Genomic DNA, 15063 nt, shown 5'->3' on the forward strand with positions numbered 1-15063 from the left:
TCAGTGCCACACATTGAGTCAGCAATGGTCCAGAGGTTTGCAAACTCTGAAAACCACTGTCCCTAGTGCTTCTTAGGGCAGGATGTCTGAGGCCCACCTGTCCACACTTCACGCAGGATAAAGGGCTTTGAACACAAACCGTGCTACCTGCCCTGGGAGTCTCAAATATCCAGCTTTTGTTCCCACTTGTTCTTCCAGCTTAGCTGAAGACTCACAGTTCAACCAGAGACTCCCCACCGGCTCCCCAGTGTTGGCGGTTCATGTGAGCCCCCTGGGAGTGGGGACTATAAGGAAGTGGTCACAGCTTCCTAGCACACACCAGGCAAACATGATGGGGACTGAGGATTTCTCTTTGGTCCTACCTCCTTTGGTATTCTTGCATCAGATTCAGTGCTGAGCAATCACTTACCTCAATATCCTTTCTCTTTCTTGTCTTGTAAACACATTGTCACATGGGAGTGAGGGGTACACTCTGGTGCTGTGTGCCCAAGGAAGGAGAGGCAGACTGTAGACTGTGGCCCCCAGAGTTTAGGAGGCTCCGGGTTAGTTATGCCTGGGGAGTGGCCAGGGAAGAAACTCATCTGGGAACCCAGAAGTCATGCTAATCTCGGAGCTAATAAAAATGAGTTCGGAGAACAAGGCTTTATGTGGAGTTGTGGTGAACTAGGCTGTGTCTTGGCTCTGCTGCTTGTTTCTGTCTCTGGCCCTTGGTTGAACGGAAGTGTCTGTTACCATGGCTACCTGCATGAAGGCTTTTCTCTAGGCTAGTGAAGTCTGGGTGTAGGAAAGATGACCAAAGTTTTATTGAGCAAAAAAAGTCCCATCAACTTTCAAAATGAGCGAACTAGCTTTCAGGAGAATGGAATTGTAAATTGTTTGAACTAAGGAGACATCTTAAATAGAAAGGAGTATGGACTCTGGGTATTCTGTATGACCAAAGACCCTGGGGAAGTTCACCACTTCTTCTCATCTCTTGCCTGGGTGCCTGGTTCTACAACTACTGTGTTCTCAGTATCACATGGAAGCATTAACGGCTTAGAGCGCAGGAGTCCTGTGCATGCCCATGGACAGGGATCCTGTCTGCCAGGCAGCTTTTGGTTCTCCCTTGTTACCTGTCGCTGGGTATCTTATAGATTGATATGAAGTGGCTGGGCCACTATCCCGACCACTTGGGTTCATGGAAACCCAGGGCTTGCTAAGTCCTGAGGTGTCACCTGTGGGTCAAGCGACTAGAAGACAGCCTGCCTGCTCTCACCTGTGTCTTCCTGTCTCCACACCTGTACAGAGCACAGGGAAGTACCTAATGACATGTGGATGTGTGGAAAAAATGTCGGAGCCAAAAATCTGGATTGTAAAGTTCGGTAGGTCGTTCACATTGTACTGCTTTTTCAATCCCCTAGGTACCTGCACTTCAATCAGATAGAAACTCTGGACCCGGAATCCTTCCAGCACCTGCCGAAGCTGGAGAGATTGTGAGTTCAGCTTCTCTCTTTAATTTGTAGTCGGGACCCAGCTCATGCTGCCGGAATGGTCAACGTTTGTTTGACACTTCTTGGTCTAAAATCCATCTCTTGGCTAATAATCAGAAGTAGGCATCTGGGCCTGGTAATAAAATAGGAAAGAGATCCAGTTATTTCTTGACCTGAAGCACATGGCTATCAACTTCACTCATACTAAGCAAACACAATGGATGAGACATGTGACCTCTTGGGCTCCTTTTCGCATGCTTAGGAAGTTTCGTGTGTTTGTTTGTTTCTCATGTAGCTTTGTTCTATTTTCTCTTTCCATAGATTTTTACACAACAACCGTATTACACACTTGGTTCCTGGGACATTCAGCCACTTGGAGTCCATGAAAAGACTGTAAGTGTGCTTTTGGGTGTCTGCTGCCTGAAGTGTCTGTGGGGCGCCCTCTCTCCTAGTTCATTCATTTGGACCGTTCTCTGGTCTGGCCAAAGAATCTCCAGCTTCAGAAAAGTCTTCAGAGACATCTAAATGCCGGGAAGGCGGGCCTGTTGAGTCTATTTCGGTATGAAGAGGCGGGCAGATGACTCACGTGTACCAGCAGGCTGGTCTGCTAATAAGGATCTTGAGACAGTGTTTAAAATGACGTTTAAATTCCCTCAATTAAGTTTTAATTGCAAGGTACATATTTTATTGGTGAGGATGGCAGAGTGGAAGCATCTTCATGTTTAGGCCTCCAGTTTCTTTTCTTGAAATTCATTTCCCTGAGTTAACAGACTGATGCCTACTTGGTTTTCTTTTAAGGCCTCCTGAAATCAGTTTTGCATACTTACTATTATAATAGAATCAAGGTATTTTAGTGCTCGTGGAGTTTTTTAACAACCTTGATTGTTGACCTGTGGTCTCTATAGAGCACTTGCCCAGTTAAGGTGTTACTGAACTGTGCAGTGTCTCTAATGGGCTCCAGCGTTCATGACTTCATCTCTGAGTAAGCTGTTGCGTTATCATCCATGAGTCAAAACCTCTTTCTTCAGAAAAGAAATTACCAGGCAAAGTGAATCCACATTCAGGGTAGGAAGATAGGACTAAGACTCTTATCTCTGGTGAATAAGGGGGGGAGGAAGATGTTGGCACGTATATGTCAGGAGGGCCCAAGGCAAAGGATGGGGCGACCCATGGACTAGCTTGCAGATGGATTTTCCCCGTGTACAGCTGCTCTTTAAGAGGAATGCCAGCCCTTCTAACCCAACACATTCCTTATCTGGCTGGCTCTGCATTGCTCAAACATGAATGTCCTAGATTTGGAGATCAAGACTAAGCTCATAAGAGTTGCCCTTTGCCCTCACTGAAAGGCCCACTTCCAAGGAGCAGTCAAGATAGTGTGTGACCTTCTTCTTGTTCACTCAGATGGCTGGGGTAGACTCGGCACATGTGCCATACTGAATTGCCCATCCAGACTCCCCGCTGCCCCCTTGGTCCTGTTTTGACTTTAGGGTCTTGCTATTCAGAAATGGATTGCAGACTGCGCACCCCAGTAGATATAAACTACTCTGGAACATTGTTGTGACCGGTCACTGACTCTCAGGAAAGTCTGCGACTTGTCTAACTCATGCTTGCCATGTTTTTTGTTTGTTTGCTTTGCTTTTGCTGTGTTCGGATTGAACCTAGGGCCTCCAGCATGGCGGGCAAATGTTCTCCTACTGGGTTAAATCCACAGCCCATTCCTGGGTTTGCAGCTAACTATTTGGTCACTGGTTGACTTTACTTCTTCACTTCTTCTCAGGGCTTTAGACTCTCAGGCTTTTCTGTAGATACTTGACCGTTACCACCCCTCTCAGCCCTTCAGATTCTTTCCTATGAAAACTAATTCCTTGCATGATCAACGCCCAGATGCTCATCATCTTTGGTATCCCTTGAGGCTCCAGAACCTGGAGGGTGATCTACCCAGGATGGGTCAAAGTCTCCTTAACTCCTGGATATCTTCATGACTTCTTTCCCTAGGCGATTGGACTCAAATGCACTTCACTGCGACTGTGAAATACTGTGGTTGGCAGATCTGCTGAAGACCTACGCCCAGTCTGGGAATGCGCAGGCAGCAGCCACCTGCGAGTATCCTAGACGCATCCAAGGACGCTCTGTGGCGACCATCACTCCAGAAGAGCTGAACTGTGGTGAGTGGGTCCTGGAATCCCTGCTGAAGGACCAGTATGACCTCAGGAGTCCAGAATTACCCCAGATATTGCTGATGGACTGACTTGTCTTCTGTCATAGAAGGCTAAAATTTGGGGAAGACAGTGTATCATTTTTGCAGGGGGGTCTGTGTTGAGATGTGTATTTGGGCCTTGCAGTATCACCTGGGCATGAGGATTCTGATTTGGGTTCCCGTCTGTGTGAGCCTCATGTTTCTCCATGGTGTTTATTTCTTGCATGCAGAACGGCCCCGGATCACATCAGAGCCACAGGACGCAGATGTCACATCAGGGAACACAGTGTACTTTACCTGCAGGGCTGAGGGCAACCCCAAACCTGAGATCATCTGGCTTCGAAACAAGTGAGTTTTATGTAGAGCAGAAATGTCCCTGACGCCCTGGGGGCCATATCAGGAGCCCATGTACTCCCATAGGGCTCCCCATCCTTGACAGACACCTTCCCCTTCTATGTAGGGAGATGGAAAGGAAGAATTCCATACCTTCCCTCTTCCACATAGCAGCTGACTGGAACCTGAGTTACTGGGAGAAGGCCTTTCTCCCCACTGGCACTCATTCCTTGTAGGCCACAGGTCTCTTTCCCCTGGTCTACCACTGACCTGACAGCATTTTGGAACTTTCTTACCCCATCCAGTGGGAGCTAGGGAAATGCTGTATGTTTATTCATGCCTACCTGTTCTCTAGCCAAGGCCTCTAGGGTTTCAAGATGTAGTAAGGTTTTGGACTTGAGCCATGATGATGGACTTCCTGGGGTTAGAGGCAGCTGATGTCGTTGGTCCATTTCGTCTTTGAGACCTGAGTTTTCAGGCTATGAAGAGTCTACACAGCCCCTCCTTTGCCTTCTGGAGTCTTGTCCTGAGTAAATGAGCTTTTCTTCATTCTGCAAACATGGCTGTGACTGCCTCTCACCTTGTAGCAGTTGTTCATGGACGGCAGAAGAGGTTGTCTGCATGCTGGCACTCGGGCCCAGCTGTGGGAGCATCCCTTCAGCTGGATCTGAGAACTGGGTGTTGGGTTCAGTGTGGGAGGGGAGTGGGCACAGAGAGTAGGGGAGAGGGGTTGGAGCAGGCATTAATGATTATGATGTAAGACAGACACAGTTTAGAATAAGGTCAAGATGCCCAGTGATAGGACTTGTCTGTGGTGACATGAAGCATTTTTAAACTTAGATTTTGAAGGTGAAATCCTTAGAGGGAAATCCTGAACACAAAAGCCTCATGTAATTGCTTCTTATTTGTGCCAAGAGTGAGGATTGCACTCATGGTCTGGCTCGCAGTGTGTTCATGCCAAACTCACTGGCTGTCCAGCTTTTGGAAAGCAGAGAGGCCTCCTTGAGAACATCACTAGCCGAGTTTAGGAACAGAAGGTTCAGACACTGACTGTCAAGTTATCCTTGTTCCAGAGGAGACCCAGATTCCATAGCCAACAAAAACTTCTCTTAAGTAAAGTTCTGTTGACAGACAAAGCAACTAGGAGAGTGAACCCCTCAACGTTTGAGAGTGTTCGGGGGCACAGTGGAAAGATGCAACAGAGTCATGAGGACCACAGAATTGTGCCAGACTTTGAGTTGGTCACATTGATCTTGGATCCAAGCTGTACGGGGGGAGGGAAATGTGAGAGACGTTCATCCTTTAAAAACCTCCATGTCATGGGTGACTCTGGGGCTGATGGGAGTGAAAACCAGGGCCAACTCCAGGAGGGTTTCTAAAGTGTTAGAATGTTGACAGAGTTTTCTCTGCCCGGTCCCCACAGTCGTTATGTCCAAAAGAAAATCACACATTAGTTATAAACTGATTGGCTCATTAGCTCAGGCTTCTTATTCACTCTTATAACTTACATTAGCCCATTATTCTTATCTGTGTTAGCCACATGGCTCTATACCTTTTTCAGTGGGGCAGGTCACATCTTGTTTCATCTGTGTCTGGACAGGACCCCAGAGGGAGCTTCCTGCTTCCCAGAATTCTCCTGTTCTATTGACCCGCCTCTACTTCTTGTCTGGTTGTCCTGCCTATACTTCCTACCGGGCTACTGGCCAATCGGCGTTTATTTAAAATATAATTGACAGAATACAGACCATTGTCCCGCACTATTAGAAGATTGTGTTAGACCATGGAGGAGCATCAGTATGGCTCAAGCCCTTCATACCTTTAGTTTGTAAATGGAAGACATGATGCTTAAGTTAAAAATACAAAGCTAAACATGGCAAGACCTTGAGTCAGAGTCCCAAGGCCTGCCCTCTGGTGCCAGCTTTGCTTGCTGCTCACTGACTGAGGTTCCCTGGCATTCCTGCTGCTGACCCACACATCCAGGGGTTGCTGCCTCCCAGGAGACCAAGTCAGAAGCATACCCAGATGAAGGAGCTAAGAGAGGAGCCCTGGAGGTGGTTTTGTTTGTTGGAGACCGGATCTCGTGCATCTCATGTTGGGTTCTAACTTGCTATGTAGTAGAGGAGGGCCTTGAAGTTCTGATCCTTCTGCCTCTACCTCTCAAGTACTAAGATTCTAGGTATGGGAGTAATACCTAGATTCTTGCTTTTAATTATATAAAACCATGTTTCTACATTTTCTTAAAAAAAGAAAATTACAAAAATAAGAGAAATGTTTTATCTGCACTCTCCATTAGGTTAATGTTTTTCTTGTTTGGAATTAGGACCACATTCAAGCATTTAGACTGGGCATGTAATAGTGAACACATACGTGTACTTTCCTAGACATGACTGCTAAGTCACAGTTGCTGATGGGGATGTATCTGGAAGGTCGTCACTCTTGTTTTCCGGGCCTGGCATGTGTCACCTGCTTTCCAGACCTTTAGAGCCCACTGTAGGACTGACCCCTGGGAGGGGTACAATATCTGCTTGAGCCGTGAGCACACTTGTTTCTGTCTCCATAGTAATGAGCTGAGCATGAAGACAGATTCACGCTTAAACTTACTGGACGATGGCACGCTGATGATCCAGAACACACAGGAGGCAGATGAGGGCGTCTACCAATGCATGGCAAAAAATGTGGCTGGCGAGGCAAAAACCCACGAAGTGACCCTCAGGTACTTGGGGTCTCCAGGTGAGTGAGTATGTGAGGGTCACCCTAACTACCCACTTCTTGCTTCTTTCTTTGCACTTCCACTCAGTGAAGTCTGAAATGGTAAAGTTCCCATGCCAAGTGACTCACAAGATTCCTGAAATGTAAGGTCATATAGGTCATTCTAACCTGCTTCAGACCCATGGCTGCTGTGGTCCCACTGTGTGCCAAAACTTTCCTAGCAGACATACTAGCGAAGGTGTGGATTCCTCCACTAGATTTAGAGTTGACATGACACTATTTGCGTTTTTCTTTTTTGTCATGAAAAGGATATTTCTATATGGTTTAAATATCCCCTGCAATTTCTTGTACTGATAATGACAACCACAAAGGTTTAATCAGGTTGCCAGGATATTTATAATAAACAAAAGTAAAGGTTCTTTGGAGAATTTAGGGTCTGTCTGGGAGAAAAAAATACAGCTCTTCCATAGTGACCACTGTCCACAGGTTGCCTGCCTTTTTGGTTGACCCGAGTGTGGGCACCATTTTATTTTCTGCACTTTTTTCCCCTGTGGACCCATGTGTGACCCATTGTGGGGGTGAGTGGGCAACCTTGGCTGTTGATCCACACATGCCTTGTACCATGTTTGAAGCAGGGTCTCTTGTTGGTCACCACTATGTACGACAAACTAGCTGGTCCTCTAGCTTCTGAGGATCCTACTTCTGCTTCCCATCTTGCCTTATATGTGCTACAATGATAGATCCTACCACATCTGAGCTTGTGTGTGCTGGGCATTTAAACCGAGGCTCCTGTGTTCACATGGCAAGTGTCTCATTGCCTTCGGCCCCGTCTGCATATTTATGTTGGCAAGACAACAAAAAATTATGTAATTAAATGTTGATCGCGCTTATTTTGGAAGCCGTTAGGGTGAATGGACAGTCTGTACATCAAAAATGCCAAGTAGAAACCTTGCGAAGCTCTAAGAAATTAATTGACAATTTCTGTTTGTGACAGCCCGACCCACTTTTGTAATCCAGCCGCAGAACACAGAGGTGCTGGTGGGTGAGAGCGTCACTTTGGAGTGCAGCGCCACCGGCCACCCTCTGCCACAGATCACCTGGACCAGAGGTGACCGGACACCCTTGCCGGTTGACCCTCGAGTGAATATCACTCCCTCTGGAGGGCTGTATATACAGAATGTGGACCAGAGCGACAGTGGGGAGTACACGTGCTTTGCGTCCAACAGTGTGGACAGCATCCATGCCACGGCCTTCATTATTGTACAAGGTGAGCATCCTTTTGTGCCATCAGACTCTTCTTTGCTAGCTGCAACAGCCCCCGGGGCTTTGCGCCTCTCTGTGCTACTTAATTTCTCTTCCGCTTATCTTTGCTTTTAGAGACTAGGTCTTTCTAGCCTAGCCTGACCCTGCACTTTCAGTCCTCCTCTCCAGTGCTGGGATGAAGGTGTGCACCACCATGCCTAGCTATTTGGATCTGTATATATGTGCATGCTTGTGTGAACATGCATATGTATATTTGTATATGGGTAGCTGTACATCTATAAACCAGAGAACGATGTCTGGCGTCGTTCTGGTTTGGAATTTTGGGTTGTTTTGTTTAAGACTAAGTTTCTCACTACCCTGGAAATCACCAAGTAGGTTTGGCTGGCTGGGCCAGGAAGCTTCATGGATGCACCTCCCTAGCACCATGCCCAATTTTGCTTTATGTGGCTTTCTAGGAATTGAGCCATTTTTCCAACTCTCCCTTCCTTTTTAAGATCTATAGTATCCATCCCATTTGGCCTAGCACACATGATTTGGTGGTTAGACTGCTTTCTTTAGGAGAATAGGACTTTGAGGTTGCAGTGTCCAGAGTTCCCAGGTACTGGCCTCTGCAAATGTGGACATGAATACCTGGGCACTAAAAGTGAATCAGGGCGTGTCATGCACACAGCTCTGAGTGCGCTCCGAGGTTCCAGTGCTAGTGGGTCAGTGTGTGAGCCTTGCATACAGTTTTGAATGTACTGACCTTACAGTTGTATGTATGCAGTATACACTGCCAAGGTCACAGTGATCATGAGCCAGTATGAGCGCTCTGCATACAGTTGTGTCTTTTCTTAGATTACAAGGCCATATGCACCTTGCATATAGCTGTAAATGCAGACCAAAGTACGGATATCACCAAAGTCCGACTTGTAGGCCAGTGTGGTTTGGGGGGAGTTATTTACAGGAATATGGGTGAAGAGAAATAAGTCAAAGTCAACTGCATCCCAATGCCCACCCAAGCATGAGTGACAGCTCACTAAAGCAGGGAACTGAAGCATGCTGCACAGCCTGCAGACAGCTCAACAGGGTGGAGAGCATCCTTTTCAGCTGGCTCAGTTGTCTGAGCCTCATCCAAACAGCTCAACGGTTTTTGATTTTTCTAGCTGGCTTGACTGATCTCTGCTGCTTTGAGACTGTTTGGCTGGTATCTGCTTCTTCCAGGTGGCTGGGACTGTCTGAGTGTCTTTTCTCAAGTGTTATTGTTTATATAGTCTTGAGGAAGAAGCCTAGTGAGTTTGGTCAGTTTGGGGGACTTCCTGAAGCTCTTTTGAGTTATTTACTTCCGGCCTTCACAAACTTCCCTGTAGTATTCTCCTTCCCCATAGACACCTCTTATACCTTAAGTTTCCCTCCAAGGTGGAAGGTTTTAATCTTGGAGGAACTGCGAAGACACACTTGGTACCCTTGGTCAAGTCCTTTTGCTGTGCTGCTAATAGACACGGTGACTTGACAGGGTGTTGTTGTCTCTAGTGTCACATTCCAATGCTCTTTGCCTGCAGCCCTCCCTCAGTTCACCGTGACCCCTCAGAGCAGAGTGGTCATCGAAGGACAGACTGTGGACTTCCAGTGTGAAGCTAAGGGCTACCCTCAGCCCGTCATCGCTTGGACCAAGGGAGGTAAGATGTCACCCTGAACCATCCACCTTCTCGTTCATCTAGGACACGTGCTATTGCCTCTGGGTCAGGCAAAACCAGTATCTTTCCTAAGGGGGTGAGCTGTGGCATTGCAAGAGGATGAGGCCTCCATAAAACCTGCCTTGCACTGCAGCATGGACGGTCACTGTGGGCATCATGGATTGAAGCTGTCTTGCAGAAGGACTGAGAGTCTTCTGGGCAGTGGTTCACCATGTAGGGGCTAGACTTTTCCAGGTCCCCGTAGAACTCACAAAAACAGGGCTGTCCCCTGACTGCCAGAGCCATCCCACATTCATTTCCTGCACTTGGTGTGTGATCTGTTAGCACTTGGTCAGTTCATGGCTCCTGCAGTTTGATGAAGGCTCATCGGGTTGGATGAGATGGTGGCAGTGGCAGGTGATAAGACCATTAAGGACACCTCTGTAGGTCTCCAATGTTCCTGCCCTGCAGCCTAGGCAGGGACCCTGGAGATGACCTGCTACCTTGGCTTCAACCAAAAGACCACTGAATCCTCCCTCTGAGGAGCTTCTGCCCGTGGATCCTAAGAAATAGAGTGAGGTAGAGGCCAGCTGTATATTTCCTCTTGACTGACTAGGGAAGATACCTGATGGAAAGGCTTACCCACAAAAGCATGTGCCAACATCCTCCTCCTCCAAGGGGACTTGACTTGTGCACAGTCTGGGTCTAGGTCACCTTTCTGTATGTTTCCCAAGGGTCAGCCCTACAGGCACCCTAAGTCCTTGTCTTGTCCCCACTCCTAATTTTGGCTTTTGGTTCTATTCTCTGTCCCTTTCTATAATATTCCTTAGATATGATATTCCTTGGATATGATATTCCTTGGCTCTTTATTTACGGATGAACAGCAGCCGTAGGAGTCCACATGTGGACGTTGAATAAGTGCCTGCTTACTGGATCAGGAGTGGGCATTTGGTACCCTATCCAAGAAATTCAGCCCAGTGACACTGCCATCTTCAGAGATAACATTCTCTCTCCAAGTCACCTGTCTCTGACCCTGACCCTGAAAACCTCTGTATCCATGGTAACTGATGTCTTGCCCCACTTTGTAGGGAGCCAGCTCTCAGTGGACAGGCGGCACCTGGTGCTTTCCTCAGGCACACTCAGGATCTCTGGGGTTGCCCTACATGACCAGGGCCAGTATGAGTGCCAGGCTGTCAACATCATCGGCTCACAGAAGGTCGTGGCCCACCTGACTGTACAGCCCAGAGGTAGGTGCTGTTGACCGGGTGGATCTGTGTGTCTGTCATCAGTGACACACTTCCTGCAGCTGACATCAGCATCAGTACTCTAGCCCTACCTCCTCTGCTCACTGTGTTCTGTTGAGAGCCGTGGTCCTTGTGTTCATGAGGGATTCACAGGCACTTACATCTTCATTTCCCTTGTTCTAAAGATGTTGGTTCATCTCATGCTGGTCTCAAAGAGGCTGACTTTGTTAGCGAGCACATACGGGCAGACGGCTAGATGCAGCCTGAGGCTCTTGATTTCTGTGAGGCCCTTGGGGATATCATGAACCTAGTTTTGCTCCTAGATCCATAATATCCACTCAGCAGACTCAGTGTGCTCTGGCAGGGTTCCCCATGGTGGGATCCCACAATGGTGCCGGTCAAGCCCCCTCTCTTGCCTGATGAGTCTTGCACATCAGGAGCAGTGTTTTGTCAGTGGACTGCACCACTGCATGCTGCTGCCTCCTGGTAGTGTGTGGGATGAGGAGCGCGGGCAGCCTGGCTTGCCAGCTAAGCCACAGTTTCTTACTTTAGCCAACAAGACCTCGATCCAGCTCATTTGCAGGGCTCCTGGGCTGGCCTCTGTGGGCTCTACTCTTCTGAAGCTATGTGGTAGGAACCAGGGGCTGCCTCATTCTCCATACTTGCCTTCTAGTCACCCCAGTGTTTGCCAGCATTCCAAGCGACATGACGGTAGAGGTGGGCACCAATGTGCAGCTGCCCTGTAGCTCCCAGGGCGAACCGGAGCCAGCCATCACCTGGAACAAGGTAAGAGCTGACCCCTCACCCAGGATCTCTCTAGTGCAGAACGTGTATATTTAAAGTACCCCGAAGGCAGCCTTAATAATAAAGATACTGGAAACAAAATACACATCCCAGCATCAGAAACAGAGAAGGTCCTATAGGCCTATAGCTTCAAGGAATGAAGTTGGGTTTTGTTGCTTCATTTTTCTTTGTTCTTCGTATTTAGCCAACTGTTAGGCAGCATCCACAGACTGTACACAAAGGAGCTTGCTGAGATGATGTAGCGACCTCAAGAGGGTCCACAGAGCGCCAGTTCTCAAGGGTCTCTAGCTCCTTCGCTGCCCATCAACCTTCTCCAGAGTGACCCAGCTGTGATCTGTGCATAGCTTGCCAGTTCCGTCTCTGGACTGCCCGTTTTCCTAGATGCCCTGTTTCTCTGAGTCCTTTCCACCATAGCCCATGGCCTCTAGGAATGACCACAAGTGCTCCCAATATAGCGGTTTTCATCTTTGGCACCTAGCTATGTTCTTAGCAAAGGACGGGTGTATGGAAGAGCTTATCTCATTGAGTTGGACTTGGGAGGACAGTAATAAGTCTCCTTCCCTGGGAAGATTGGGGCAGATGTAAACATAGCCTCAGAGATTTTTCCATTTGAGTCTTCACAGTGAATGGACATTTCTTTGTCCCAGCGAAGCAGCTTCTGTTTCCCAGTCTTACCGCAGTAATTCTTTTGCTCCAGGATGGTGTTCAGGTAACAGAAAGTGGGAAATTTCACATCAGCCCCGAAGGATTTTTAACCATCAATGATGTTGGCACTGCGGACGCAGGTCGCTATGAGTGTGTAGCTCGGAACACGATTGGATATGCCTCCGTCAGCATGGTACTCAGTGTGAACGGTAAGATGTGTTATGCCAAGCACAATGCATTGTCTCAGAGGGCTTGGGAGATAAAATATCAGGGCTGTATCTTCATTCTGTGAGCATCCACTGAGGGTATATGCTGGTTAGTTTTGGGTTAATGTGACACAATCTAGGAAAAATTTGTTCAGGGATTATCTAGGTAGGGTTGGCATGTTGACTATCTGTGGCGATTGTCTTGGTTGTTAATTAATGTAAAATACCAAGCCCACTCTGCAAGGCACCATTCCCTGGACAAGTGGTCTTGAACAGTGTAAGAGACGGGAAAGGATATATCTGGTTTTTCTCTGCTTTTGACTGGATTTGATACTTTTAAGTTCTTGCCTGACTTCCTCAATAATGAACTGTAACCTGAAACTATAAGCCAAATACATCTTTTCTTCCTAAGTAGCTTTTTGCCAGGATGTTTGTTCCAGCCTCAGAAATCAAATGAGGCCATGGTGTTAGAATGATTCAGAAGACAGAATGTTTGGCCCTGACTTGGCCAATGGCTGATCTTCCCTTGGAGTATCTTCCTCTGCCTGTATTTTTTTTTTTTTTTCACAATCTTCAGCAGCTCTTTTCATGCCCAATAGTGCCATTTACAATGCACTGCATGCCTCCCAGGTGGTTATGGCTACGTGCAGCCTGGGATGTTTCTTGTGCATATGGACTGTCCTTCCCCAGGGTAGTAATTCGCCAGAGTGTCAAGATTTCACCTCTGCATCCTCCCCCACTGTCATTCTTTTCTCTGCCTGCCTTGCTTAGCTTTAGGGAAGAGGAGAACCAAGAACCCTGCTCAGACACAGCAAAGGAAAGAAACTAATGAGGGAGGTCTGGGGTCTGGAGCTCAAGGGATAAGTCAGGGCTGAATATATTAACACCCTGGGTCTAGATGAAGTCACCCAGGAGAATCTGACTAAGAATAAGAAAGACCCTTCTGCCCTGGGGTGTCCAGTCATCAAACTGGCTAAAAAAGAAACGTCAACAAAAAGATATTCTCCAAATGGTCAGTGAGGAGATGGGGTCAGAGAGCAAGGACTGTATGAAATGGACTCTGCACCTGTCAATCAATGTGGAGAGAAAGAGTCCGAGTGGAGGAGAAGAGGAAGAAAGAAATAGAGTGTGGACAAGAAAACAATATGACAAACGCACCAGAGACTGATGGGAGCGGCTAGTTCCCCCAAGGATTCCAGGCAGTGGAGGTCTGCCTGAGCAAGGGAGTTTATCCCAACCAAGCTTCTCTGCCCCAGGGGAAGGAGATTCATTTCACCTGGGGAGTTCATCCTAGCCACACCATACATCCTCTGCCCCAGGGGAAGGAGGTCCATCTACCTGGGAAATTCATCCCATCCATCCATCACCTGCCCTAGGGGAAGGAGGTCCATCTCAGCAGGGGAGTTCATCCCAGCCAGGCCATCCATCATCTGCCCCAGGGGAAGGAGGTCCATCCACCTGGGGAATTCTTCCCAGCCATCCATCACCTGCCCCAGGGGAAGGAGGTCTCCCACAGCAACAAAGTGAAGGACCATTTCAGTGAGGTCTCTTTGGCTGTGTCCAGGACTATGAGGATAGAAAGGAGTACTAACCACTGGGATAACATGAAAGTGCTGTGGCAAGAACTGAGAGCCGCTTCAGTGCCTGAGGGTGAAAGATTAGTTATGGTGGGGAATATTTGTGCTTGGCAGAGAACGACTACTGACTAGTTCTTATGAGGTGAGAAAGGAGCAAGAACTGAGAATCCCCCATGGACTTTGTGGTGCACGCCTTTATTGCCAGCACAGAGGAGAGACAGGTAGAGCTCTGTGAGTTCAAGGCCTGTTTGGTCTACATAGGGAGTTCTAATCCAGCCAGAATCTGACATATTTATCTACGTAGACATAGTATAGATGTAGGTAGATAGATATTAAGACCTTGTTTCAAAAAAAAAAAAATAAAGAAGAATCAAAGTGTGAAGCTTTGATGGAGACAGGTTGTATTGTGTTACATTTGCTGTGTATTGTGTGTGTATCTCTGTGATGTGTATTATGGTGTAGGCTTATTCTGTATGCTATGATGGTGTAATATAGTGTGATGTGTGGCCTATGTTTATTCTGTATGCTGTGGGATGTGTATTATGTGTATGTGGTATGTGCAGGCCATCTGGGTATCTAGATGCTGACTTCTTTTTGCTGTCTCCCTCTCTCTCTCTGAGTGTGTGTGTGTCTGTCTGTCCTTCTGTCTGTGGTTCCTAATAAAGATGTTGTGCTGATGACCATGCAAGCAAGAGTTAGGACTGGCAATGGAGGGGCAGTAAACAGTGGAGTCCAGCATTGGGGATGGCTCTCCTTTGAGAACAGAGACTTCTAGAATGAAGGCATCTCCTTTGATGACACTGTCCTCCAGATGGACCTGAGGAGCCTCAGTCCCCTATAAACACCATGCTGGATATAAGCTCTTGTGTGCCTTATGTTATGAATGTTTTGCCCCTTTTATAGGGCGTCATGTCATTTTCCAAAATTAAAGAATATGTTATTTCCATACTGTTTAAAAACA

General features: G+C 47.5%; 1 protein-coding gene across 2 annotated transcripts in view; it reads left to right on the top strand.

Annotated features, from left to right (window-relative positions):
- Pxdn (peroxidasin) overlaps positions 1–15063 on the top strand; it is a 73605-nt gene that overhangs the window by 41157 nt on the left and 17385 nt on the right. For both annotated transcript variants that reach the window (XM_057768922.1, XM_057768930.1), the window contains 10 exons: positions 1401–1472; positions 1791–1862; positions 3465–3634; positions 3897–4014; positions 6560–6729; positions 7703–7975; positions 9513–9629; positions 10715–10873; positions 11544–11656; positions 12372–12528. In XM_057768922.1, the coding sequence (XP_057624905.1) occupies positions 1401–1472; positions 1791–1862; positions 3465–3634; positions 3897–4014; positions 6560–6729; positions 7703–7975; positions 9513–9629; positions 10715–10873; positions 11544–11656; positions 12372–12528 (1421 nt within the window). The remainder of the gene's footprint in view (positions 1–1400; positions 1473–1790; positions 1863–3464; positions 3635–3896; positions 4015–6559; positions 6730–7702; positions 7976–9512; positions 9630–10714; positions 10874–11543; positions 11657–12371; positions 12529–15063) is intronic.

This window comes from Chionomys nivalis, chromosome 1 (assembly GCF_950005125.1).
Source record: "Chionomys nivalis chromosome 1, mChiNiv1.1, whole genome shotgun sequence".
NCBI classification, from domain to species: domain Eukaryota; kingdom Metazoa; phylum Chordata; class Mammalia; order Rodentia; family Cricetidae; genus Chionomys; species Chionomys nivalis.